General features: G+C 44.7%; 1 protein-coding gene across 4 annotated transcripts in view; it reads right to left on the bottom strand.

Moving 5' to 3' along the window:
• ZFP64 (ZFP64 zinc finger protein) overlaps positions 1 to 13,748 on the bottom strand; it is a 94,501-nt gene extending 80,753 nt beyond the window's left edge. For 2 of the 4 annotated variants that reach the window (XM_078375489.1, XM_035298948.3), the window contains exons 1-2: positions 13,562 to 13,748; positions 9,364 to 9,597 (exon numbers count right to left, since the gene is read on the bottom strand). In XM_078375489.1, the coding sequence (XP_078231615.1) occupies positions 9,364 to 9,597; positions 13,562 to 13,607 (280 nt within the window). In that variant the 5' untranslated portion in view covers positions 13,608 to 13,748. Of the gene's footprint in view, positions 1 to 9,363; positions 9,604 to 13,561 lie in introns of all 4 variants that reach the window. The other 2 variants (XM_002747677.7, XM_008996138.5) reach the window with 1 other exon arrangement.
• Positions 13,749 to 26,959: the final 13,211 nt, after the last annotated feature.

Below are 26,959 nucleotides of genomic sequence, written 5' to 3' on the forward strand. Positions count from 1 at the left end.
CTATCTGCCTTGCCTGTTCTGGCTATGAGAGATAATACGTGTCTTAACTGTTCTGCACACTTTTAGTTTGGTGTTGTTAAGAGCAACAGAAAGCATCTGATCTGACCCAACCATTCCCTGGCTGGTTCAGATTCCCAGGACCTTGCTCAGATCCCTTATTATCTCCAGGAAAGATCTGATATCTTCATTTTTCACCGAAGCTTCAGATGGTTCTTGTGCACAAGCAAGTTTGAGAAACATTGCAATGAGGAATTTACTAAGCAGCGGTACTGATGAAGAGCACAGGCTTTGCAACCAGACAGCCTGGGTTTGAGACCTGGTTCTGCCACTTTCTGTTTCTGACATCTTGGACAAGTGATGTCCTCAGTTTCATTATTGGTAAAATGGGGATAATAATTATTATTACCTAACTTTGGGTTATGAAAAACTACTCCATATAGAGTACTTAGAAAAGTGCATGGCAAAGAATAAGCACTGTATAAGAATTTACAGATCCTTCTGGCAATCACTACATAGTTTGTCTTATTAAATCACTCATGTGCTCAGGAACTTTCAATGGCTCCCCAGCTGCTTCAAAATAAAGGCCAGAGCTGAAGCACGACTTCCACCACATCCTCCTGTGCCATTTCTAGCTACTGTTTTCCAGTCTTGCCCTGAGCTTCTCCCACCCCCTCCAAACCACCATTAGGAAATGCCCCCTTTCCTGTCATCTTTCTCCCAGAAGCCAATGTGTCTTTCAAAGCCAGTTACATGTTTGCTCTCATTCACAATTCTCCCCACTGAGTTTCCCAGTTAGAACCAACAGACTCTGAATTCTTGCACCTTTAAGACTATACTTGCTGGCCAGGCTTGGTGGCTCATGCCTGTAATGCCAGTACTTTTGGGAGGCTGAGGCAGGTGGATCACTTGAGGTCAGGAGTTTGAGACCAGCCTGGCCAACATGGTGAAACCCCATCTCTACTAAAAATATAAAAATTAGCCAGGTGTGGTGGCACATGCCTGTCATCTCAGATACTTGGGAGGCTGAGGCACAAGAATCTCTTGAACCCAGGAGGGGGAGGCTGCAGCAAGCTGAAATTGCACCACTGCACTCCAGCCTGGGCAAGAGTGAGACTTCATCTCAAAAAAAAAAAAAAAAAGATTACACTTGTCACAAACAGGTGGGCTTGAATGTCTTACAACTAAATCCTCCTCTTCCTGAAAGGCTTGGAATTCTCCAAGGACAAGCATCTCCATTATCTGAGTTCCATCATTTGGCACACAATGGCCCTAATGCCACTGATAGGGTTTGGCTGTGTCCTCACCCAAATCTCATCTTGAATTGTAACTCCCACAATTCCCATGTGTCATGGGAGGAACCCACGGGAGGTGATTGAGTTATGGGGGTGGGTCTTTACTGTGCTGTTCTTGTGATAGTAAATGAGTCTTATGAGAGCCGATGGTTTTAAAAAGGGGAGTGTCCCTGCACAAGCTCTTTTCTCTTGTCTGCCGCTATATGAGATGTTTTTCACCATTTGCCATGATTGTGAGACCTCCCCAGCCATGTGAAACTTGAGTCCAATAAACCTCTTTCTTTTGTAAACTGTTCAGTCTCGGGTATGTCTTTATCAGCAGCATGAAAATGGACTAATACAGCCACCGTCACCAAGCCCTCATGATGAGGCACATGCCATACACACCATGTGCTTCAGCGGCATGAATACATTTAATCCTCACAGCCGCCCTTGCCTGCCCTCATTCAATAGCTGTTTTATTGAGTGCCCATGATGTGCCAGACCTAGTGTTGGGTGCCAGGAAAATAAGACTGAGTAGGTCTCTGCATGCAGAGAGATTCACAGTCTAGTAAACTAGAAATTGAGCCACTAATTTGGGGCTCATAGGCCAAACTGAACCATCAGATTATTTTTTAAGGCTTTCGAATTCAATTAGGTAGGCAGGGCCTTCCCTAAGTCATTGTCCTTTGGCCAAAGACCAATAGGGACAACACCCCTCTCACTGAATAAGTTTATTACTCATTGCAGTAAGGGCAACCTCAGAGAGTGCTAGAAAGAACTTACTTTATTTTAGGTTTGGGGCTGATGTTAGGTGCTTTTGGAGGTTTAAGAAAACCTGCATCAGAGGCACCAGCAAGGGGGGCTAATTCTATGATTTGTTATTTTAATAAATATCATCAAGAGGGAAAGAAGGCTAGAGAGAGCAAGGCTCCATCTTTAATAGGTAAAGAAGTAACTGTCGCTCAGATTAACAGGGGGAGGAGGATGTTTGGGATTTCGTGGCTTGGACAGCGTTCCCATTTTGTCCAGGCTCACACATGATGACATATGTGGTTTTGTTTTTGTCTTGCCCACCACGGTCACAGAGTGGCCTTGTCTGTTGTTGGTGTTTTGTAAATCTGTGAACAATGATGTATGTTCAACAGTAACACAGCATGGCCTACCTGTGAGCCAGCCCAGCTCCTAGCAACACCCAGACCCAGCTGATGATGGCTGCTGGCTGTCAGGAGTGCTTTCCTCTTTCTAGGTTAGTTGCCACAGGCCCTCTCCCTCTCTACTGCAGTGTCTGCTGCTGCAAATGCTCTGTTGACTGCCCCTACAACTGCCTTGGGATTCACGGCTCTGTAACTAATTAAAGACTAATTTGTTACAATTGTGATACATATTCGCTGAGAAAACAGAAACCTAGTTGCAAGAGTAGGGAGAGGGGGAAATCAGAGCTGCCTTCTAGGTGGAGGTGACTTTAACCTGGGACTTAAAGAGTAGGAATTAACCAGAAGTGGCAGGAAAAACCATTCTTGGTCAAGTGATCAATTCAATTAACATTGACAGAGGGCTTGTCATGAGCTCTGTGCTAACACTATGCAGTGTGCTGTTTTGTTTACTTTTACAGCCCCCTGAGTAAGTAATGAGAGCTAACAGTGACAGCTTGAAATGTCTTCCATGAAGCCTGGCTGGAACTATCGGAAATGAGTTCTTTTATCACTTTGATTTTACTATTGGGGAAATGGAAACACAAACAATGAAAGTACCCTGCCCAAGGTCACATGGTTAGCAAGTGGCACAGCCAGGATTTGAACCCAAGCAGTCTGTCTCAGGACCCCAGACTCTTCATAACCAAACCCTTTTCCCTCTCTGTTTATCTTTATCCTCACTTTGAAATGAGTGTAATGTAATTTGCCATGGTCATGGGGTTACTAAGGCCTTATGCAGCCAAGATTCAAACTCAGGGACCTGACTGCAAAGCTCCATGATTTGAAGCCATGAACTTAGAAAATGCACATGGGATGCATTTCCACCAGCATCCACATTTAATTTTACAGTTCCCATACAAAAATTCTTAAATCATATGCCAAACAACAGGCAGCTTTCAAAGCTAGCAGGCAGATGATAAATTTTACTTTAAACCTGAGTATTATCAGGCAGAGGAGACACTGGAGAATGAGAAAGCGTTTGGTTTAATCAAGACCAAACACATCTGGAAAATGTCTGGATGAAGATATCTGCAGAAATTCACCATTTGGGGGATTGGTGGTCTTGGGTAGTGAGTAACTCTCCAACCTGGCTGAGACCTGGAATCCCCCAGGAGCTTGTTACAAATATAGATGCCTGAGCCTCAGCTCCAGACATTCAGATTCAGGAGGTAGAGCCTGGGGATCTTGGTCCGTAGGCAGGTCTGGGAACTGCCAGCCACTGGAAACTTGAAGCACAATAGGAAGAAATGCACCCAGAAAACCAACCTAATAAGTGCAAAAAAGAGAAGGAAGCAGAATTCAGCTTGTCTAGTTGGCACAGAGGCAGGAACCATCAGGAGGAACAGCTGAGTCAGGCAAAGAGAATGCACGCTGCAGATCGTGCCATCCTTTCGCCACCTGTTTATCAGTCTCTACATTAATAAAAGCGATCACTCACTGAACCCAGTTTCTCCATCTCAGGCCCTTTATGTGGATTATCGCAGAATTCTCACAATAACCCAGTGATGATTAGGTATTATAACCTCTTTTTACAGATGGGGAGTGTTAAGTGAGAGGGAGAGTAAATGATTTGCCCACAGCCCTGGGCGGGTAGGTGGTGGATTGGGATGCAAGTCTGTCTCTGAGCTGGTAGCTCCCTTCAGCACTGTGTGCTGGGCACAAACAGGACCCCAGGACTGGCCTGAGCATTCAGGGCAGTCAACAAAATTCAGGTATGGCAAGATCCAATGATCGCAGGGTCATGGAAATGCTAAGAGAAGGGTGAACTTCTTTGAACAAAGAAATAGAAGTGCTGGGTGCAGTGGCTCATGCCTGTAATCTCAGCACTTTGGGAGCCCAAGATTAGCAGATCATCTGAGCCCAGAAGTTCAAGACCAGACTATGCAACGTAGCAAAACCCAATCTCTACAAATAATTTAAAAATTGGCTGGACGAGGTGGCGGCGCATGCCTGTAGTCCAAGCTACTTGGGAGACTGAGGTGGGAGGACTGCTTGAGCACAGGAGATCAAGACTGCAGTGAGCCATGACTGCGCTACTGCACTCCAGCCTGAGCAACAGAACAACACTCTGTCTCAACAAACAAAACAAAGAAACAAACAAAAACTAGGAGAACAAAAGATGGAGCAGTTATTTGGTTGTGAGGTCACCTTTCCTGATGTTTTTGCAATTTGAGCAGTTGCTCACACTCAGCAAATAATAAGTGCCTTGGTGCTGGGATCCAGTGTGAGCAGGAGAGGGGCTTACAGGTCAGCGATAGAGACAGACCTCAAAGTCATTCCTCTAGTAATCATTTAAATATGGGGCATGACCTGATCTGAGAGAAGAGGGTGTGGTGCAGAGAAGGGGTCTTTGAGAAAATACCCTTAAGCCTAGCTCTGACATAAGCATTAAGGCAGTTCCAGCTGGGTACAGTGGCTCATGCTTGTAATCCCAGCACTTTGGGAGGCCGAGGTGGGCGGATCATGAAGTCAGGAGTTCAAGACCAGCCTGACCAACATGGAGAAACCCTGTCTCTACTAAAAATACAAAAATTAGCCAGGCGTGGTGACGCACACCTGTAGTTCCAGCTACTCAGGAGGCTGAGGCAGGAGAATTGCTTGAACCCGGGAGGCGGAGGTTGCAGTGAGCCAAGATCACGCCACTGTACTCCAGCCTGCGCGACACAGCTGAGACTCTATCTCAAAATAAAATAAAAGAAAAATAAAAATTAAGGCAGTTCCAGACAGAAGGAACAATGCAGGCAAGGGTCTGAGCCTGGTGGAAATGTGGTTCATTCCAAAAATAGAAAATAGTTCATCATGGCTGCTGCAATACAGAGGAGAGGGAGGTGTCCCAAGAGGAAGGCAGATCCTTTTTTGTGAAAATTGTCATGAAACCTAAGGTCTTGAGGTTGAGTTGGCATCAGCCAGGCCAAGGTGGGAAAGTTATTTCAGGCAGAGGAAACAGCATCAGTGAAGGCTCAGAACCCACAAAGAAGCAAAGGCCCCAAGTACAAAGTGTGGGCCTGGAAACCTCCCATGCCGCAGGACACGTGTTTTATAAGGTCGCACCCAGCGTGAGAGGTACCGGGACTTTGGCTTTTTTTTTTTTTTTTTTTTTCTGCAACTGTCTTGATTGAGGGACTTTGGTTTTTGGGAGGCCGAGGTGGGTGGATCACGAGGTCAAGAGATCGAGACCATCCTGGTCACCATGGTAAAATCCCGTCTCCACCAGAAATACAAAAAATTAGCTGGGCATGGTGGCACATGCCTGTAATCCCAGCTACTCAGGAGGCTGAGGCAGGAGAATTGCCAGAACCCAGGAGGCAGAGGTTGCGGTGAGCCGAGATTGCACCATTGCACTCCAGCCTGGGTGAGAAACTCCATCTCAAAAAAAAGAAAGCAAACACCGTCCTTGGGAAGAAGACTGCTAGGATAAGGGAAAAAACACATGTCCCAGGACTGTCCTCAGGTTGTGGTGGGACCTTGGCCATGTCCCTTCCCCAAAGGCAGCTTTGCTTGGTTCTGCTGCAAAATAATCAGGCCCTACCAGGCCCATCTTTAAGGGTTTTCTGGTTTTCACCTTTTCTTGGTGACTTCCTTTAAGATGGGAAGGAAGATAAACTTAGGAGATAGTGGGAAGATCTCAATGTACTTTTGCTAAGGTTTGTGAGGGGATCCGTTTTATTGTATTTCAAAATGTCTACTGTTTAAAAAACTCAGTAGAAACATTAATTTGGATGCGTTAAGGAAAAACCCCATAGAACTTTCCTTATTGCCAAAAAAATTCAAACATCACCCCAGTAGATACCTCATAAGGGGAAAGTTGGATTCCCCCCTCCTTTGTTTTTATTTGAGTTGGAGTCTCATTCTGTTGCCCAGTGTGGGGTGCAGTGGCATGATCACTGCAACCTCTACCTCCCAGGTTTAAGAGATTCTTGTGCCTCAGCCTCCAAAGTAGCAGGGACTACAGGTGGACGCCACCAATTTTGGTATTTTTAGTAGAGACGAAGTTTTGCAGTGTTGGCCAGGCTGGTCTTGAATTCCTGAGAAGACTTCAAGTGATCCGCCTCGGTCTCCCAAAGTGCTGGGACTACAGGCATGAAGCACTGCACTGGCTGATTCCCTGACCTCTGATGCTCCTCACTCTTCAGCTCCAGACTATGGGGTAAACATTCTCTGAGAATAAGCTAGAAGGACCTTATGGACTCACTCAGGCTCAGAGATGTATCCTGTTTGGCAACAAAGTTTTATATGTGGAAAATGTCACATTTTCAGTTTCCCTCAAAAACTCAAATATTTAACTCGCTGGATCCAAAGAACAGCTGCACTTTTGGACAAGGCATGCTGATTTCTCCACTTCACCACAGTCCCCACCACTCTCTAACACCTCCCCCACAGGCAACTTCTCTCATTTACATTACCTGCCCCATCCCTGTTCTAGAAACTTCCCTTGAATATAATACCATATAATATATATGCATATGCATTTCTTTTTACACATAATTTTGAGAATCTTTCTGTGACTACACACAGATCCAACCCCCCTCCTTTCCAAAGCCAAGTCATATTCCATTGTTGGAATCTTTGGTATTTATTTATTTAACTCCCTCTTTTTTTTTTTTTTTAGAAACAGGGTATCACCTGTCACCCAGGCTGGAGTGCAGTGGTGTGATCACAGCTCATTGCAGCCTCAAACTCTTGGGCTCAAGCGATCCTCCTGCCTCAGCCTCCTGAGCAGCTAGGACTACAAGTGTGTGCTATAACACCGGCTAATCTTTAAAATTTAATGTAGAGGTGGAGTCTTGCTATGTTGACCAGGCTGGTCTTGAACTCCTGACCTCAAGCGATCCTCCGGCTTGGCCTCACAAAGGGTTGGGATTACAGGTGTGAGCCACTGTGCCTGGCCATATCTAACTGTCTCTTGATGTGTACATACAAAGGCTCCACTTTCTCTATAGTATATGCTATAAGTGAATATCTTTATACATTTGTTTATGAAGTTTTTTATTGTTATATTTTTGAAACAGAGTCTCACTCTGTTGTCTAGGCTGGAGTGCAGTGGCATGATCTCTACTCACTGCAACCTCTGCCTTCTAGGTTCAAGCGATTCTCCTGCCTCAGTCTCCCGAGTAGCTGGGATTACAGGCATGTGCCACCACCCCCGGCTAATTTTCGTATTTTCAGTAGAGACAGGCTGGTCTCGAACTCCAGACCTCAGGTGATCCACCCACCTCAGCCTCCCAAAGTGCTGGGATTACAGGTGTGAGCTACTGCGCCTGGACTGTTTATGAAGTTTTATAGGATAAACGCCTAGCTGTAGGCTTATTGGATAAATGTCTATGTACATTTTAAAACTAAGAAATTTTAAATTTAATATTTGAAAGCTATCACAAAATTGCTTTTGTGGTTATAGGAATTTACATCCCTAGAAATGAAATCAGTGTCCTTCCCCAAGCCTTGTTTTGATTTGCATTTCTGAAATTACTAAGGTGACCAAGCCTCCCTTTAATCCAATTGTCCCCTGTAAATCATCCACTGACTTTTCACCTTCTTACTTTTCATCTCCTTTTACTGGCGGCAGGAGTTCTCTGTATAGGAGGGACATTAGGCCTTAATCACATATGCCACAAAGTTTCCCCCAGGTGATTCTTTTTAGACTTTGTATTTTACTTTGGAAAAATTGTAACTTCATTCACAATCACATTATGATTCTTTTTCTTTGAGGGGGTGGTTCACAACCTGCCTTGTTTGGTTGCATATTAATATATTTTTTTAGAATCAAATGCCTTTAGCTAATACATTATCTGTTTCCCCCACAGGATCCAGGACTATCTCATAAACGGGCTACTTCATAATGTTCAAGTTTTCTTCCTGCCCCCAAGACAGATTATACAGGTATAACGGTGCGGGTGTATTTCCTCTAGAACTTTTATGGTTTCCTTCCTTCCCTCCTTCCCTCCCTCCCTCCCTCCCTCCCTCCTTTCTTCCTTCCTTCCTTCCCTCCTTCCTTCCTTCCTGACAGAGTCTTGCTCTGTCACCCGGGCTGGAGTGCAATGATGCTGTCTTGGCTCACTGCAACCTCTGCCTCCCGGGTTCAAGCAATTCTCCTGCCTCAGCCTCCCTAGGAGCTGGGGTTACAGGCGCCCACCACCATGCCCAGCTAATTTTTGTATTTTTAGTAGCGACAGGGTTGCACCATGTTGGCTAGGTTGGTCTTGAACTTCTGACCTCGTGATCCGCCCGCCTTGGCCTCCCAAAGTGCTGGGATTACAGGCATGAGCCACCACGCCCGGCCTGCTTTTATGGTTTTCTTATGCACATTTAAATTTTGGACCCATTTGTAATTTATTTTTGGTGGAGTGAGCGTACACCACAGAGAACAGGGATGTTTTCCTGATCAGCAGTATAAGGGGAGGGAGATATCAATGCCTGTTTACAGGTTTTTTTTAAAAAACAACAACATGCTTTTTGTCCCTTTACACAAGTAATGCAAACTCAAGGATTATACACATACTTCCACACCTAAAACAACCACTTTTTAAAAAATTGCAACGTATTTTCTGCTATCTTTTTTTCCTTAGTATGTAGATTGTTTCAGAAATCTTCTTTTAATTGTTTTTCTCTTCTTTTAAAATTTTACTTGAATGACCAGATCTCGTGAGATGTTTCAGAAATCTTTTGTCTGTTATTTTGTAACATGTGACAACATTTATAACTGCTAACATTTAACGTTTTAACCTAGCAGCTCCCAAACCTGGCTGGGCAGCTGGCTTCCCAGTGGAGCTTGTTAAAAATAATGAATCAGCAACCCCAGGGGGTGGGCTCTGGGAATCTATATTTTTAACAAGTTCCGTGGAGGTGTTTGAGACATAGCCAGGCCAACGCTGGCCGACTCCCCCATGCTCCAGTGGTACCTGTGATTGTCTGGGTTTCTGAGGTGATGGTTCTGGTGGTGGTCTGCGTCTGGGTGGCAGGCACCGTTTCCTCCGATACAAACTGGACTGTGCTGGGGGCTGTCGCGGATGTGCCTGTTAGCTGGCAGCCACTTTGCTTGTGAGCGACAAAGGCATCCAGGTTGTTAAACTGCTGCTTGCAGATGCCACAGATATGGATGTCTGGAGTCAGCTCCACCAGCACCGTTGTGCCGCCTGGAACTCCATGGGACAAAGGGAAAGGAACATATTAATTCCAAATAGCTTTGAATTCTAATGCAAACCAGATTCATAGTTAGGAAGAAAAGGCATGGTGGCAGGCATGGCTAGGTGGTGGCCCAATATCCACTCCATCTCCCTCTTCTCACGAACAGAATTCCAATTGTGTCCTACCAGCAAGGTATTATATTTCCATACAGAGACATCTTGCCTTAGTTAGACCTGGGGAAAATTGGACATAATGTAAATATCTTAGAAATTTTCATAAAATTGGCTGGGTCCAGTGGCTCATGCCTGTAATCCTAGCACTTTGGGAGGCTGAGACTGGTGAATCACCTGAGGTCAGGAGTTCAAGACCAGCCTGGCCAACATGGTAAAATCCAGTCTCTACTAAAACTACAAAAATTAGCAGGGCATGGTGGTGTGTGCCTATAATCCCAGCTACTCGGGAGGCTGAGGCAGGAGAACCGCTTGAAGCCAGGAGGCAGAGGTTGCAGCAAGCCTAGATCATGCTTTGCAGTCCAGCCGGGGGGAGTTAAAAAAAAAAAGAGCAAAACTCCATCTCAAAATAAAAAAAAAAAGACATTTTTAGAAAATTATGATGCATAATTTTGTCTAACCATATATGCACAAAGGTAGCTTTGTATTATTTAACTTGGGGAATATTGGAAATAATGTACAGCAACCATCCACGTGATGGTTCATGCTGCATTGTTTCCCATGGGCACTAGTGGCGCTGTTTGCAAGAAAGTTACTGGACCTGCAGGGCTGCCCTGCACTTTGCAGAGCCAGCAGCCATCTCCTATCTCAACTAAAAGGTCATCATGAAAACTGAGCCTCCCGCACATTTGCAAATATACTCACCCAACACACATACTATGAGAACCACTAGTCTAAATAATCTTGATCCCCTACATGCTTGTGAACTTCTCCAGTACACAGCTGAAAGAGTTTCTGGGAAAAGTTTGGCATTCATGATAAAAAGGGAGCAGATATGGCTAGCACTGTGCGCATTTTCTTCTGGCTTTGGATGCAAATGTGATGGTGGAGCTTCTGCAGCCATCTTGTAACTATGAGGAAAATGCCAAGATCCCTGCAGGCTCTGCCCCTTACTTCATGGATTCCCCTGATTCAACCCTGGAATCAACCAATTCCAGATTTAATGAGGCCAGTATAATTTGGGTTTCTGTCACTTGTAGCCCAAATGCATTCCTAACTGGCAGGAACATTATTTCTTGATAGTAGTAATATCAAGAGTTAATACTGTATTAATACCTGCAAAGCATTTAGCATAGTACTTGGCACTGTATTAGAAAGTACTATATAAATATTTGTTCAATAAAGACATAGAACTAATTAATAAGTCTCTCACTAGTATGATTACCTTAACTTTTATTTAAAAATTTTTCTTTGCCTTATTATAAGAAAACTCGGCCAACTGTGGTCGTTCACACCTGTAATCCCAACACTTTGGGAGGCCAAGGTGGGTCGATCACAAGGTCAGGAGATTGAGACCATCCTGGCTAACACAGTGAAACCCCATCTCTACTAAAAATACAAAAAAAAAATTTGCCAGGCATTGTGGCACAGCCGTATATCCCAGCTGCTTGGGAGGCTGAGGCAGGAGAGTTGCTTAAACCAGGAGGTGGAGGTTGCAGTGAACCGAGATCAAGCCACTGCACTCCAGCCTGGGTGACAGAGATTCCATCTCAAAAAAAAAAAAAGAAAAAAGAAAACTCACATTTAAAAGGGGAAAATTGCTTAATATTTCCATCTCTGCCTACCATAAAAATTGTAAAATATTTTCTGGCTAAGCGTGGTGGCTCACATCTATAATCCCAGCACTCTGGGAGTCCAAGGTGGGCAAATCATGAGGTTAGGAGATTGAGACCATCCTGGCCAACATAGTGAAACCCCGTTCCTACTTAAAAAAAAAAAAAAAATTAGCCAGGCATGGTGGCACACCTGTAGTCCCAGCTACTTGGGAGGCTGATGTAGGGGAATTGCTTGAACCTAGGAGGTGGAGGTTGCAGTGAGCTGAGATTGCGCTACTGCACTTCAACCTGGCAACAGAGCAAGACTCTGTCTCAAAAAAAAAAAAATTTCTTCCATTCATTTTCTTTACACTTAAAAGTTGCATAAGATCATAATGTATTGTAACACTAATTTTTTTCCTAAATATTGCATAAACATTATGCTACATCATTAAAATACCTTCATAGATATCAGTATTTAATGGTAATATATTATTCCATGGTGTCCATGCATTATAATCTTCTCAGCAACAATAAGGGGTTAACATAATTTCCAATTTTTCCAAAGTTAAATGATACAAGATTACCTTTGAGCATATACTGTTAGATAAAATTACGCACCATAATTTTCTGAAAATTTCTAAGATATTTACATTAGGTCCAATTTTCCCCAGGTCTAACTAAGACAAGACATCTCTGTTCAGAAATACAATTTGGTTGACTTGCTCAGGAGACTGGGCCAAGCACTGTGATAAATCATCTTGCAGAGATGCACTTAAGCACCTGGCAATCAATGGATGGAAGGAATGAAACTGAGAGATAGATACGCATGGAACTAACAAGAAGACAAGGAAGTGAGACATGAAGTAGCTTGCATTGCTGACCATTCCTTAATGATGGAACAGGACTGACACCCAGAATGAAAGAATTTTAACAATAAATAATATTACTGCTATATGGAAAGTGCAAAAGTAATGACATAGACCTTTGTCAACATCTTGACACTGTCACTTAAAAACAATGACTTTGTGCTTGGGTTTTCTCATCTGAAAAATGAGAGAAGAGAGGTTTCTACTTCATGGGGTTTTTATTTGTTTGTTTTCAATTTCCCCAAGAAAAACACGGGCTTGTTATGAGAATTAAATGGGATGGTGTTCCTAACAGCTCAGTCCTCCCTCCCGCCAATACCCCAGCATGTTACCTGCTGGGGTTATTACTGAGGTACACTATTTAAACATGGACAAATCTGAGCCCCACCTAGGAGATACTGAGTCATAACAGGGTGGGGTGGGGAGGATGGCATTTAGGAAAATCTGTGCTTTTCACAGTAATGCAAGGAATACCCCGCCAAATTTGGGACCCAATGTCTCCCAAACTGTTAACAGTAGCAGCGAACAAGCTGAGAGCTTACTCTGTGCCAGGTGTCCCCAAATCCCTGGTACAGGGTTTTTCAAATTTCACGTGCTTCGGAGCTAGGAAGGGCAGCGGATCCCTGGCCCCACCCCCGAGATTGAATGGGTGGGGCCCAGAAAGCTGTTTTAAAATACACGCTCGCGCTTCCAGGTGGCTGGTTGCACTCAGTCTCTGGACCACACTTTGGGAAACAATACGCCGGGAGAAATAAGGGACTTGAAAAACGCTGATGTCCTCATCAGTTAAATAAAAACTGAATCCCAAACCCAATGAAAGCGTCCACGGCCGTGTTTCCCATTCGGATCTCCACCCTTAATGTGGAAAAGCCTTTGCAATGCACCGGCGGGACCTCGTGAGACCTGGCGATTCCCTCAGTCTCCAGGGTCTAATTGTGAGCCACTGAGGCAGAAGTTTTCCCATCAGTGTTACCCCGTTTACCCCAGATTCCTCCCTCTCTCCCACCCGCCCCCAACTCCGCCTGGTGGGGCAGGAATGCCCTGAGGGGTTGGCGATTGTCTGCACGAAATGCCCTCCCCCGCCGTTCCCTTCCCAGGGGTCGCGCAGGGCTGGAGAGCGCCCCCCGTCTTGCGTCAGGTCGGGTGCGCCCCCACCCCAAGCCCACTCCGGCGCCCCCTGCACCGCGCGCCCGCTGCGATCCCCGAGACGCGGCTCCGGGCCGTCACCCCGATTTCGGGGCCCCGGGCCTGCTGGCTGCGTCGCAGACGTGCTTGGGCCCGGGCCCCGGAGCGCGCACTGGGCCCCGGAGCGCTCACTGCGCCCGGAAAAGCACTTACTTTGCACGGAGCCCGCGAAGCTCTCGCCCTCGCTGCTAGCGTTCATCGCCGCAGACTGGGAGGTCCCCGGCCGGCCGGGGTGCCAGTGTGGGGGACGCTGATCTACATGGTGCAAGGACTTTTCCTTTTATTTTTCCACACCCCCCAGCCTGCCTTCTCCCAACTCTGCGAGGCGGGGAGGACGGATGTAAAGCAAGCTGCACTTCCGCTGCCTAGAGGGCGCTGGCCGGGCCCGGAGCCCCAACCTGGCTTTGCAGCAGCGGCTCCCGGGGGAAGCGGCAGGCGAATCCCGAGGCCCAGGCCCGCGGAGCCCCCACCACACCCCCGGGGAGCTGGATGGCCACGCGCATCCGGGCGTGCTGGGCGACCGCGGGCGGCGAGGGATGCGCCCCTGCCCACACCCTGCGTTCTCCGCGGAAGCGATTGGCCTCCCCGGCTCGGGGCGCCTTTTGCACCTGCAGCTGGAGCGTCTGGGCCCCCGACGCGGTGGTGTAGCCGCGCTGCTCGCGGGACGCCTGGGTGGTCTGTGGGGGGACCCGGGCGCGACTGCAGTTGCGGGGTGGGGGCGCGGGGCGCGGCGGGCAACAGAGAAACCCAGGTTGGGCGTCAGCGCTGGGCAAATCAGCAGAGCGCTGGGCGGGTCCCCTGCCCCGCTAGGGAGACTGAGAGGACCGCGATGATCTGGGGTCCTAGCGAGAAGGGACCCCTTCTCCAGGGGCTGGCAACTTTCTCGTGCATCACAGTCTCCTGGAAGGCTTATTAGAACAAATGCTGCTGGGCCCACCCCAGCGTTTCTGCTTCAGAAGTCTGGGGCGAGGCCTGAGAACGAGCATTTCTAAGTTCCCAGGTGCTGTCCCTAACGTGGGTCGGCGCCCACACTCAGGACACTGCCCTCTCTGCTCTGTCCCTCATGCCTTACTACTATCTCCCACTGGCTCCTGCGTCAGCCGTCAGCCCTATTGTCTCTCTGCCGACCCTCCCAAGTTCCAGACCTCTCCAGCCTCGAGGCATTTGCTCAGAGAATCAGCCCTGCTTTTGAAGGTCAGCATTCAAAAATTCACATTCAGGGAGGCCATGCTTGGCCTAATCTAATCATTCTAATATTGCAGCTCCCTCTTCCCCCTCCAACCACTCCCGGTCTTCTTCCTGTCTGCTTTGTCTGTCTTTCCTTTCTTTCTTTCTTTCTTTCTTTCTTTCTTTCTTTCTTTCTTTCCTTCCTTCCTTCCTTCCTTCCTTCCTTCCTTCCTTCCTTCCTTCCTTCCTTCCTTCCTTCCCTCCCTCCCTCCCTCCCTCCTTCCTTCCTTCCTTTTTCTTTCTTTTTTTCCCTCCCCGCTCCTTCCCTCCCTCCCTCCCTCCCTCCCTCCCTTCCTTCCTTTCCACTGGATCTTGCTCTGTCTCTCAGGCTGGAGTGCAGTGGTCAGATCCTAGCTCATTGCAGCCTCCGGCTCCTCTGCTCAAGCAATGCTCCTTACAAGCTTGGCCCACCACCCCTGGGTCACTTTTTAATTTTTATTTTTGTGGAGATGGGGTATTGTTATGTTGCCCAGGCTGGTCTCAAACTCCTGGCCTCAAGCAATCCTTCTGCATCAGCCTCCCAAAGTGCTGGAATTGCAGGTGTGAGCCACCATGCCTGGCCTGCTTTGTCCTTCTTAAAAGGAATTACATGGAACATACTATTTCTCTCTCTGAGTATGTATATCTATCTGCATAGATAGATATAGTTTAGTTGTATATCATCTGTGCCCTCCTCCCCCTTATTTTCAATAAGTCCCTGTAAAAATGGGGATTAAAACAAAATCTCTTTGCTTTACTGATGTATTCCAGTGATTTGACTGGTGCTTGACACATAGTAGGCTCTCGGAAAATATGGCTTGTATAGCAAATGGGATTTCCCCAGCTGCTTCCTTTAAGGCTTCGTTTCTACCTGCAGCAGCTGTTTATTCTCAAGTGTTCGTGATGTGCCAGGCACTGGGCTAGTCCCTGGAGGTAGGCCAGAGAGGCAGCCAACATGAAACAATCAAATCAGTACGGTAATATTTTATATATAGATGGCCAGGTGCGGTGGCTCATGCCTGTAATCCCAGCATTTTGAGAGGCCGAGGCAGGTGGATCACCTGAGGTCAGGAGTTGGAGACCAGGCTGGCCAACATAGTGAAACCCTGTCTCTTCTGAAAATACAAAAAATTAGCCAGGTGTGGTGGCATGCACCTGTAATCCCAGCTACTCAGGAGAATTGCTTGAACTCAGGAAGTGGAGGTTGCAGTGAGCTGAGATTGTGCCATTGCACTCCAGCCTGGGCGACAGTGTAAGACTCCATCTCAAAAAAAAAAATTGTATATAGATATACATATCATGTACTTCTTTTTAAAAAAAATTTATTTGAGTTCTGGAATACATGGGCAGAACGTGCAGGTTTGTTACACAAGTATACATGTGCCATGGTAGTTTGCTGCACCTATCAACCCGTCATCTAGGTTTTAAACCCCACATGCATTAGGTATTTGTCCTAATGTTCCCCCTTCCATCATGGGCCCTGGTGTGTGATGTTCCCCTCCCTGTGTCCATGTGTTCTCAATATTTTGGTAGTGATAAGGGCTTGAAAGACCATAATATGGGGATGTAATAGTGTCTGTAGGAGTGATCACCATAGGCCTTTCTGAGCAGGTAATAGCTAAACCAGGAGCTGGGCAGGGCACAGCCATGTGAGGATGAAGTAGGAGCAACTCCAGCCTGAGGAACTGGAGGGAGCAAAAGCCCTGGGGCAGGACTGAGCTAGATGTAAGTGGTTGTGGCCTGCCAGTCCCACTGCAGGTCATACCATTCTCACCCTGCGCTGCCCAGGCCAGCTCCACCAGGCTGCTTGCTGTTGTTCAAACAAGCCCAGCCCTTCCTGACCAGGGACTCTGCATCTGCTGCTCCTCTCTCTGCCTGGATTTCTGTTTCCTGGTCTTTGCAGGACTGGCTTTTTTTTAGGTCATCCAGCACCGAAGGAAATGTCACCTTCCCAGAGAGACCTTTCCTGTGTCTTACCTAAAGCATTTACTCCCCCCGCGACTCTACCATGTCACCTTCATGATACCTATCTAGCTAACATGACCCACCAGGGCACTGCAGCTTATGGCAATACTTATTCTTTATTGCTTGATGAATATTTACATATGTGCACACCTGCTTGGCACCCATCCAAGACACACAACATTCCAACCCTGATCGGCTCCCTCATGCACCTTCTCAGCCAATAATACTATTCCCAGCAGGGCCAGTGGCTAATGCCTGTAATCCCAGCACTTTGGGAGGCCGAGGTGAGCAGGTCACCTGAGGTCAGCAGTTTGAGACCAGCCTGGCCAACATAGTGAAACCCCATTTCTACAGTACAAAAGTTAGCCAGGTGTGGTGGTGCATGCCTGTAATCCCAGCTACTCCCGAGGCTGAGACAAGAAAATCACTTGAACCCAGGAGGCAGAGGTTGCAATGAGCCAAGATGGTGCTACTGCACTCCAGCCTAGGTGACAGAGGGGGACTCTGTCTCAAAAAAGAAAAAAAGAAAAAAGAAATGTGACAGAATAAACCATAGGAATTGCTGATATTTATCTTTTTTTCTTACTTAAAATGATAATTTTTATGTGGTTCAAACCAATATGTACTCATAATATTAATATTATACTTTTTTTTTTTTCCTTGAGATGGAGTTTCACTCTGTCACCCAAGCTGGAGTACAGTGATGCCATCTCAGCCCACTGCAAAGTCCACCTCCTGGGTTAATGAGATTTTCCTGCCTCAGCCACCTGCTTAGCTAGGATTACAGGTGCCTGCCACCAGCCTGGCTAATTTTTGTGTTTTTAGTAGAGATAGGTTTCACCATGTTGTCTAGGCTGGTCTTGAACTCCTGACCTCAAGTGATCCACCTGCCTCAGCCTCCCAAAGTGTTGGGATTACAGGTGTGAGCCACTGAGCCTGGCCTAATATTATACTTTTGATAGAGATTTCCGTTTGTGTACTCCGTGTCTGTTCTCTCAAATTTTCTCTTCTTTCCTTCTCTCTCTCTCTCTTTTTGAGATGGAGTCTTGCTCTGTCACCCAGTCTGGAGTGCAGTGGTGCGAACTTGGCTCACTGCAACCTCTGCCTCCTGGATTCCTCTATTCTCCTGCCTTATGTCCTGAGTAGCTGGGATTATAGGTGCCCCCCCACCATGCCCAGCTAATGTTTGCATTTCTAGTAGAGACAGGATTTGGCTATGTTGGCCAGGCTGGCCTCAAACACCTGACCTCATGATCTGCCCATCTTGGCCTCCCAAAATGCTGGGATTACAGGTGAGCCACTGTGCCCAAACTCAAATTTTTTAAATAATAGAATTTCTGATTTATAGCTCAGCACATGGCCTCCTGAAAAGAGACTTTTCCCAGCTTCCTTTGTAGGTAGGCATAGCTATATGACTCAATTCTGACAACGTAAATGAAATGCGATGCAACTTTTGCGAAATATTCTAAAATAACAGTTGATGTATGCTATTTGCCCCTTCTGTTTCTCTTCCTCTTCTCCTTGTTTGGGATGAGGATATGATGGCTGGAGCTCCAGCTGCCATTTTGGACTACAAGCATGAGGCTTGTAGGTGTGGCAGAATAGTGAGCTGGAAGGAGCCTAGGCCCCTAACTTCTGTGTGGAATTGCCAACTGGATTGCCGATTTCCAGATATCATTTATGTGAGAAATGAACTTTTTTCAGCTGTTGTTATTTGGGGTGGGGGAATGTTTCTTTCACATGCACCGGAATCAAATCTTATTCTAACACAATGCTATGCAAACTATTCCACGATTGACTTTTGATCTTGAGTTGGTCGGTTACATTAGAATCACCTGAGAAATTATTAAATATCCCAGCCCCATTTGCGTAGCCTCTCCTTCAGAAGGATTGGGATGAGGTCTGGGTATCTGTACATTTGACAGTCTTTCTGAGTTATTTAATCAGCACTTGGTGTTTGCAAACCTCTGCTCCCTACCATTAGTTTTAATGGTTACATAATATTTCATTATAGGGTTGCATCATAATTTATTTGCTATGTTACTGGATGTTAATGATTTTTTTTTTTTTTGAGATGAAGTCTCGCTGTGTCACCCAGGCTGGAGGGAAGTGGCATGATCTTGGCTCACTGCAACCTCCACCTCCTGGGTTCAAGTGATTGTCCTGCCTCAGCCTCCCAAGTAGCTGGGACTACAGGCACATACCACCACACCCAGCTAATTTTCTGTATTTTTAGTAGAGATGGGGGTTTCACCATATTGGCCAGGCTAGTCTTGAACTCCTGATCTTGTGATCCACCCGCCTTGGCCTCCCAAAGAGCTGAGATTATAGGCGTGAGCCACTGCACCCACCATTAATGATTTTTTTAAATATCATAAGTAATACACCATAGTAGCTTTTTTAATTGGCCTGTGTGAACACTTTATTTCTTTATGCCAGCCATCCTGAAGAGCTGCCAGAATAACTTGTTTCAACACCATGTGGAAGGGCTTTTTCTTCCTTTCTTTTTTCAGGTTATTTTTTTCAATGTGGATTCTATCCAGATCTATTTCTCAGTAAGAATCACAGTTCTTGAAAAGTTAACAGGCTTTGTTTGACTAGAAAGCTCACGATTTCTTCTGTTCTCAAGTTTTTGACCACTTCTCATTTAATAGATAAAACATAATATAGAAATGGCAAATGTCTTGCAGGGCACAGACATACTGGTAATCCTACTCCATGTTCTAAATCTGGCAACTAAAATAAATTTGAATTTGTTACCAGTGCTTAAAAGTTGATGTATTTCTCATAAGAATTGGGATGTATAGCTTTTTACAAAAATGGAAAAATCTGGAGAATCGGGGCCTGGATTGTCAAATGGTAACTCTTGGCTGGGACTGAGAAGCTCCTGTGGTTGAAGCCCAACCTCTCTGATGGACCCCAGTCCCCACTCCTCCCTGTTATTCTTGATAACAAGGCTGAGAATCACCTTCCATCATTCATTGCCTCCAAGAGCCATGTTGAATTTAACCAAAATGTGAATATGTTTCTGATAGAAAAAAAGGACTCTTCCCTCTCCAGGGTTTCAATATTTCAGTTAACTAAAAGACTTCACTAAGTGACTCACATTAACTCCACTCTGTCATTTAATCCTCAGAACAATAGTCAAGAGGTAGACGCTATTATCAGTATTTCATAGAAGCAGAAATGAATCTCATAAAGCCTAAATAAATTTTCTTCAGGCAAAAGACCAATAAAAGACTATGTCACAGTTAAGAATCTTTGGTTGGGCACGGTGGCTCATGCCTATAATCCCAGCACTTTGAGAGGCAGGCCAGGACTTCAAGACCGGCCTGGCAACATAGAAAGACCCTGTCTCTACAAAAAAATATCAAAATTATCTGGGCATGGTGGCATGCACCTGTAGTCCCAGCTACATAAGAGGCTGAGATGGGAGGATCCCTTTGGCCCAGAAAGTTTAGGCTGCAGTGAGCTGTGATGGCACTACTCTGCTCTGGCCTGGGTGACTGAGCAGTTTATTGCAATTTAGAGACCCTGTCTCTAAATTTAAATAAATAAATAAGTAAGAATCACTGATTGCAAGTAGAACAGATTTTCACAGTATTTAAAAATCAATCTATTAGAATTACTTATTTGCTTAAATTGTTTCTGGCAAGAGACTTTCAGATACTTTCTTAAAGTATTAAGAGAACATGCAGGTTTTTTTTTTCCTGGTAATCTTGATAACAAGAATAATGAGGACATAGTAACTGAATTAATTACTGTAAGTCTTTCGAGCAAATATATCCTTCTCCTAACAAAATACAGATGCTCTTCAGCATATATATCAGCACTATGACCTGATAAACTCATTGTAAGTTGGAAATATTGTTAAGTTGAAAATTCATTTAATGCACCTGACCTACCAAATATCGTAACTTAAATGTCCCCAGAACACTTATATTAGCCTATGGCTGGGCAAAATCATCTAAAAAAAAAAGCCTATTTTGGCCAAGCGGGGTGGCTCAGGCCTGTAATCCCAGTACTTTGGGAGGCTGAAGCTGGTGGATCTCCTGAGGTCTGGAGTTCAAGACCAGTCTGGCCAATATGGTGAAACCCTGTCCATACTAAAAATACAAAAAATCAGCTGAGCATGGTGGCATGCGCCTGTAGTCCCAGCTACTCGGGAGGCTGAGGTACAAGAATTGCTTGAACCCAGGAGGTAGAGGTTGCAGTGAGTTGAGATCGTGCCACTGCACTCCAGCCTGGGTGACAGAGTAAGACTCTGTCTCAAAATAAATAAATAAATAGCCTATTTTATAACAAAGTGTCAGATGCCTCATGTAATTTATTTGATACTGTACTGAAAATGAAAAACAGAATGGCCCACACGTGACGGCTGGCAGCATGAGAGGGTATCACACTGAATATCACTAGCCCAGGAAAGTATTTAAAAATCCAACTGGAAAGTGTGGGTTTCTACTGAATGGGTATCACTTTCACACCCATTGTGAAGTCGAACAATCATCAACTGTATTATTTTACATCATGAATTGTCTGTACTTTATAATTTTAAGTGACCAAAATTTTTCCACAGTAAATATTTTAACATTTGTAGTTTCCTATAGTAATCATTCGTAGTTAGTAAAATGTCAACTCTCAAGGCAGGAAGTATTATTTTCTTCCTTGTATTCCAGCACCTATAACAGTGCATGGTATTTAGAAAAGGTTGGATGGATATGTGGATGAATGAATGAATACCTCTTGTCAAGGTTGCTTCAGAATATATTAAAGCAAACATTGAACTATTATGGGAAAATATTTTTTTTTCCTTTTTAGTAAACATACAGAGAAAAAAAGTGACATAATAACAGAATACAGCAAATTATAGATTCCATTTAGACTTCATGATAACTGGTATTTTTAAACCTCCTTTATTTTTCTAGACCATGGCTAACAACAATGGCTAACCCGGAGCTTGGCGTTTTCCAAAAGTACTTATGTCAACAACCTCTCCACTTAGAAAGTACTACAGAAAATTGTGGCTCAGGTTTCAATGATAAATTTATCCAAGGCTGGTGGGCTGGTCTAGAGGCTGTTGCTCTGTGATTCTTTCCTTGCTCTGCCTGCTCGGCTCTGCATGTCAGGGACGCTGACCCTTGCTTCTTTTCTCCCAAGTTCTGCAGCTTCTAGCTTCCTGTCGGGTTTGGCTAAGGGGTGGAAGGGAGAAGGCAGAGTATTTCTCATTTCCCCCCTCTATCTTGGTGACAGTGGCTATGTCTCCTCAATGGCCCTAGATCCTATAGGATGGGCCCACTGTGGTCTCACTTCTGCCAGGTGACTGTTCACCTCCTCCCTTTGTCTCTCTCCCTGCCACCTTCCCTGGAGAGAAAAGGCAATGGCTTCCAGGTGGTGTTAATCTCTGGGCTGCCTAACCATTCCCATTTGGTTTCTCAGCTCTTGCATCACTTGGATATCAGATTCCCTGTGTTACGTTTAGTGGAATTCTTAGAGTTGCTTTTCTTTCTCTGGTTAGTCCCTGACTGATATAGCTGTATTAAAGTTTGCAGGGATTATACTTTTATTCTTGTTTTTCTGGACCCTCTGTGGGTGATTCTTACCCGGAGAGTGTCTCAATCTTTTCAGGGAACTTGTTGAGAACACATATGCTTGGGGACCATCCAGGGCTCCTGGGACAGAATCTTGGGACCTGTGGTTCAGACATGTACAGTGTGGAGAGATGCCTCAGTGACTCCAGCAGCTCCTCTTGACACCACTGTCACTGAATCCTGATCCCACATCTTGGAAGGGGACTAAGGGAATTTTCTCTTCCAAAAATTGATTCACTAACAATATTTAGCAACTGCCTGCAATCCTTTACATAAACATAAATGATGAAGAAACACTTGAAATTTAACCTAAGTGCTAAATTCTTTGTAATGAGATATGATCCAGACTAAACCCACTGGGCATTAAATGGTAGTTACACAACCAATCATTTTGATGAGAACTGGCTTTGAGTCTTGTCTGGCACATAACTGACTGTGCACACCTGTGTTTTAATAATATACTCACTCTGATAATTTCACACAAGCAAGCAGGCTTAGGCCTGTTTTTTTGGTTGTTCTTTTATATAATTAATGCCTGAACATAGAAATTCTCAAACAGTGCAAAAGGGTGTATAGTGAAAAGTAGATGTCCCTTCAACCTTCCTCAGCTCCCTAATATTTTTTAGAAAGCAACATTGTTACCAGTTTCTTGGTTGTTCTTCAGAACTTTCCAACATATATACAAAAAGAGATATACATATTCATCCCCCCACTTTTTAAAAAAACAAATTATACTCTAATGCAAATAGTATTCTATACCCTGCTTTTTTGCACAACAATGTATCTTGGAAAAGATTAGTTACCATTGCATCTAGCTTTGCCTCGTTGCTTTAGGAAAAATTCAGTTTTTCATGGTACATGTACACATACACTAAAATTTACTTAAGCAACTCCCATTAATGGGCACTGTTTCTCGTTTTTTTTTTTCTATAAATACAGCTATAATGAATATCTATTTATATCTATACATGAAAGGGTCTATCTGTAGACTCATTTGCTAAAATAGAATTGCTAGGTTAAAGGTGGATTTGATATTTTGACATTTTCAGTGGGGTTGTACTGCTTAGAACTCTCACCAAGAACTTATCAGAGCATCTGTTTCCTACAGCCTCACTCACACAAAGTGCCATCAAACCCCTGATATTTTATCAATCTGATGGGTAAAATATGGTTTTCCACAGGGTTAATTTGCATATCTGAATTTAAATTAAAAAAATCACATACTTAACACCCACCTCCAACAAAATCGTGCAGTTACTAACAATCTGTAGTTATTGACTCAGAAGAGGTGCAAATACTGTGCAGAGATGGCAAAGCAGACACTGTCACAAAGTTTGAATGCCAAAGAGCACAGCTGAAAGTGCAGGTGAATTCGTTGGAAGCCTCCAAGTGGTAGAAGTTAGAATGTAACACTTTTGAGTGTGTTTTCAAATGTATCAAATATAATTGTTTTTAATTTTCATTAAAATATCCTAAGAAGGATTTTAGCAAGGACCCCACTGGCTGCTAAAAATCAACAGTCCCCCAAGTAAACAGGCTTAAAGTCATAGACCTGTATTTCTCATTCTCAACGGTCTGAGACAGGTATTACTGTCAGTAGGAGGTTTTCTGTCAAAGGCCCAGACCCCTTCCGTCTTATGGCTCTGTCATCCCATGGGGCTTGTCCTGGAGAAGGCCACTCACTTCCTACAGGCTTTGTCTGTCATACACCTATTTTCTGCTTAAGTGTCATTGGCAGAATCCAGTCACACAGTCCAGTATGGAAGAAAGTGGGCAGGGCTGGGAAATGTAGCCTCTGGAAGGGCAGCAGCTTCTCAGCTGCAACTCTACATGAAATGTGGGGCAAATTTTGATAGTTGCCTCTGCCACAGAAAGGGTTTTCTTCTTTTGTGCATGTAGAGATCCGTGGAGCCAGATTTTAATTTGGACAATTATAACTTAGCTAACTCTAGTGGAATTTTTTTTTTTTTTGAGACAGAGTCTTGCTCTGTTGCCCAGGCTGGAGTGCAGTCGTGTGATTTTGGCTGACTGCAACCTCTTTGCCTTTCAAGTTCAAGTGACTCTCATGCCTCAGCCTCCCAGGTAGCAGGAATTAGAGGCAACCACTACTATGCCTGGCTAATTTTGTATTTTTAGTAGAGACAGGGTTTCACCATGTTGGCTAGGCTGGTCTTGAACTCCTGAGCTCAAGTGATCCACCCACTTCAGCCTCCCAAAGTGCTGGAGTTACAGGTGTGAGCCACCATGTCCAGCCTCTGATGGACTTCTTTTGTTTTTTGATTTTGTCAGCCTGGCATCCCTTTCCTACTTCTGATAACAGGATTTTTGTTCCATGATTTCCTTTGGGGGAAATAATTCCCCACTATTTCACATGATGTTAATCACAGTCTTCCATCCCAGTGGTCACAAATGTGGTCATGTCACCCAGACATAGCCAACATCTCCTGCAGTGCTGAATTATTCTGAAGCTCCTCCCAGCTTCTGCACCATGTAGTTTGTTCTGTTTCCCATCTGAAATTCTGTTTCCCATTTGATTTCCTGGGATCACTTCTACTGCTTCCATTTGAGCTCAAGAACTACCTTACGTAAAACCTCTTTGAGGATCTCCTAGACTGATTTGGGATCTCCTTCCTAGATCCCTAAGGGTGGCTACACTCCAGCATTCACCACAGTGGATTGTGTTGCTTGATTTGTTGGTCTGCCTCAGTTAAGACACCTTTGGCTGCAAGTACCTTACATGCAGCTTTTCTCGGGTCTGCCTTAAGATGCATATGCCATCAGTCCTTCCAGCAGCTGGAGAGGACTGGGTTTACTGGAGCTCTTAGACTGGTTTTCATTGGCAGGATTAGCTTTTGGCTGGGGCTGTGCTCAGTGTAAACTCTACGTGGTTCTTTTCCTTTTGCCAGTGATTGGGCTCCCAGTGGACCAAGTTCTGCTCAATAAGACACAGAGGAATGCTCCTGGTGGCTTTTGAGAAAGATTTTCCTTCCTGGAAAGAAAGAGGCATGTGAGAAGAAAGCTCTTGCCTGCCCTTTTCCCCACCTCCATCCTTTCTGGTCTGGTCATTGCCATAGTAGACCTGGTTTCCAAGGTGGCAGCAGCCATGTGGTAGACATCCTATGCAGGCCTTGGGAGTAGGCTGGGACACTGAGGTCAGTGGAGTACAAGGATGAAAAGAAACTGGGTTTTTACTGATGGTGCTGGACCATTGAATTCACTCGGGGACTGCCTACCTTCTGATTTTTCATTAAATATTATAATAGGCCAGGCACGGTGGCTCACATCTGTAATCCCAGGACTTTAGGAGGCTGAGGCAGGTGGATCACAAAGTCAGGAGTTCGAGACCAACCTGGCCAATATGGTGAAACTCCATCTCTACCAAAAATACAAAAATTAGCTGGGTGTGGTGGTGAGTGCCTGTAGTCCCAGCGACTTGGGAGTCTGAGGCAGGAGAATTGCTTGAACCTGGGAGGCAGAGGTTGCAATGAGCTGAAATTGTGCCACTGCACTCCAGCCTGGGTGACAGAGTGAGACTCCATAAAAAAAAAAAAAAAAAAAAATATATATATATATATATATATATATAGTAATAAATGTCCTTAGGATTTAAGGCAGTTCTCCCAAAACTTTTTTCCACTGGGACACATAATTAAAATAATAACAATTGTGTAACTGGGGTAAACAGCAGAAAATTTGGGCTTTAATATGGAGACTGATTACAGAACTTAATTGTATTTCTGTATGTTGTTTTCTTAAGATATAAAAAATACAAAAAATAAAATTGAAAAATTTAAAAATAAGTAATGCATTTTTATAAAAACATCGCATTTTAAATTTACATGAGAAACTTAAGTTTGCTTTTCACAGATAGAAGTTTCCTGTGTCAGATTTTATGCTTAAAGTAACTACATGCAATTTCTGTTCAGGCCTTTTCGATGATGACCTGGCCACATATTTGACAGACACTATCCACAAAAAGCTTTATTAGTGCAAAGAAGCTACATAAAAATAAAAAACTTCTTTTTTTTTTGGAGATGGGTTCTGTTTTTTTCCTTTGAGATGGGAGTTTCACTCTTGTTGCCCAGGCTGGAGTGCAGTGGTGCAATCTCAGCTTACTGTAACTTCTACCTCCTGGGTTCAAGTGATTCTCCTGCTTCAGCCTCTTGAGTAGCTGGGATTACTGGCACCCACCACCATGCCTGGCTAATTTTTTTTGTATTTTTAGTAGAGATGGGGTTTCATCATGTTGGCCAGGCTGATCTTGAACTTCTGATTTCAGGTGATCCGCCCGCCTCAGCCTCTCAAAGTGTAGGGATTTATAGGTGTGAGCCACCGTGCCCGGCTGAGACAGGTTTTTGATGTGTTATCCAGGCTGGAGTACAGTAGTGCTACCGTTGCTCACTGTAGCCTTGAATCCTTGGGCTCAAGCAATCCTCCCACCTTGGCCTCTTAAGTAGCTGGGATTACAGGTGCATGTCACCATGCCTGGCTACTACCTCTATTTAAAAAAAAACCTTTTTTTTTTTTTTAAGTAGAGGTAGTATCTCGTTCAGGCTGGTCTCAAACTCCTGGACTGAAGTGATCCTCTCATCTTGGCCTCCCAAAGTGCAGAGGTTACAGGCACGAGCCTCTGCCCCTGGCCAAAACTAATTTTTGAAACACCTTTTCAGAAATTCCTAATGCTAACATTTTATTTAAAGGCTCTATGAGCAAGCATCTTCTTTTCTTTTCTTTTTTTTTTAAATTTTTTATTGCATTTTAGGTTTTGGGGTATATGTGCAGAACATGCAAG

Source organism: Callithrix jacchus, chromosome 5, assembly GCF_049354715.1.
Source record: "Callithrix jacchus isolate 240 chromosome 5, calJac240_pri, whole genome shotgun sequence".
NCBI lineage: Eukaryota > Metazoa > Chordata > Mammalia > Primates > Cebidae > Callithrix > Callithrix jacchus.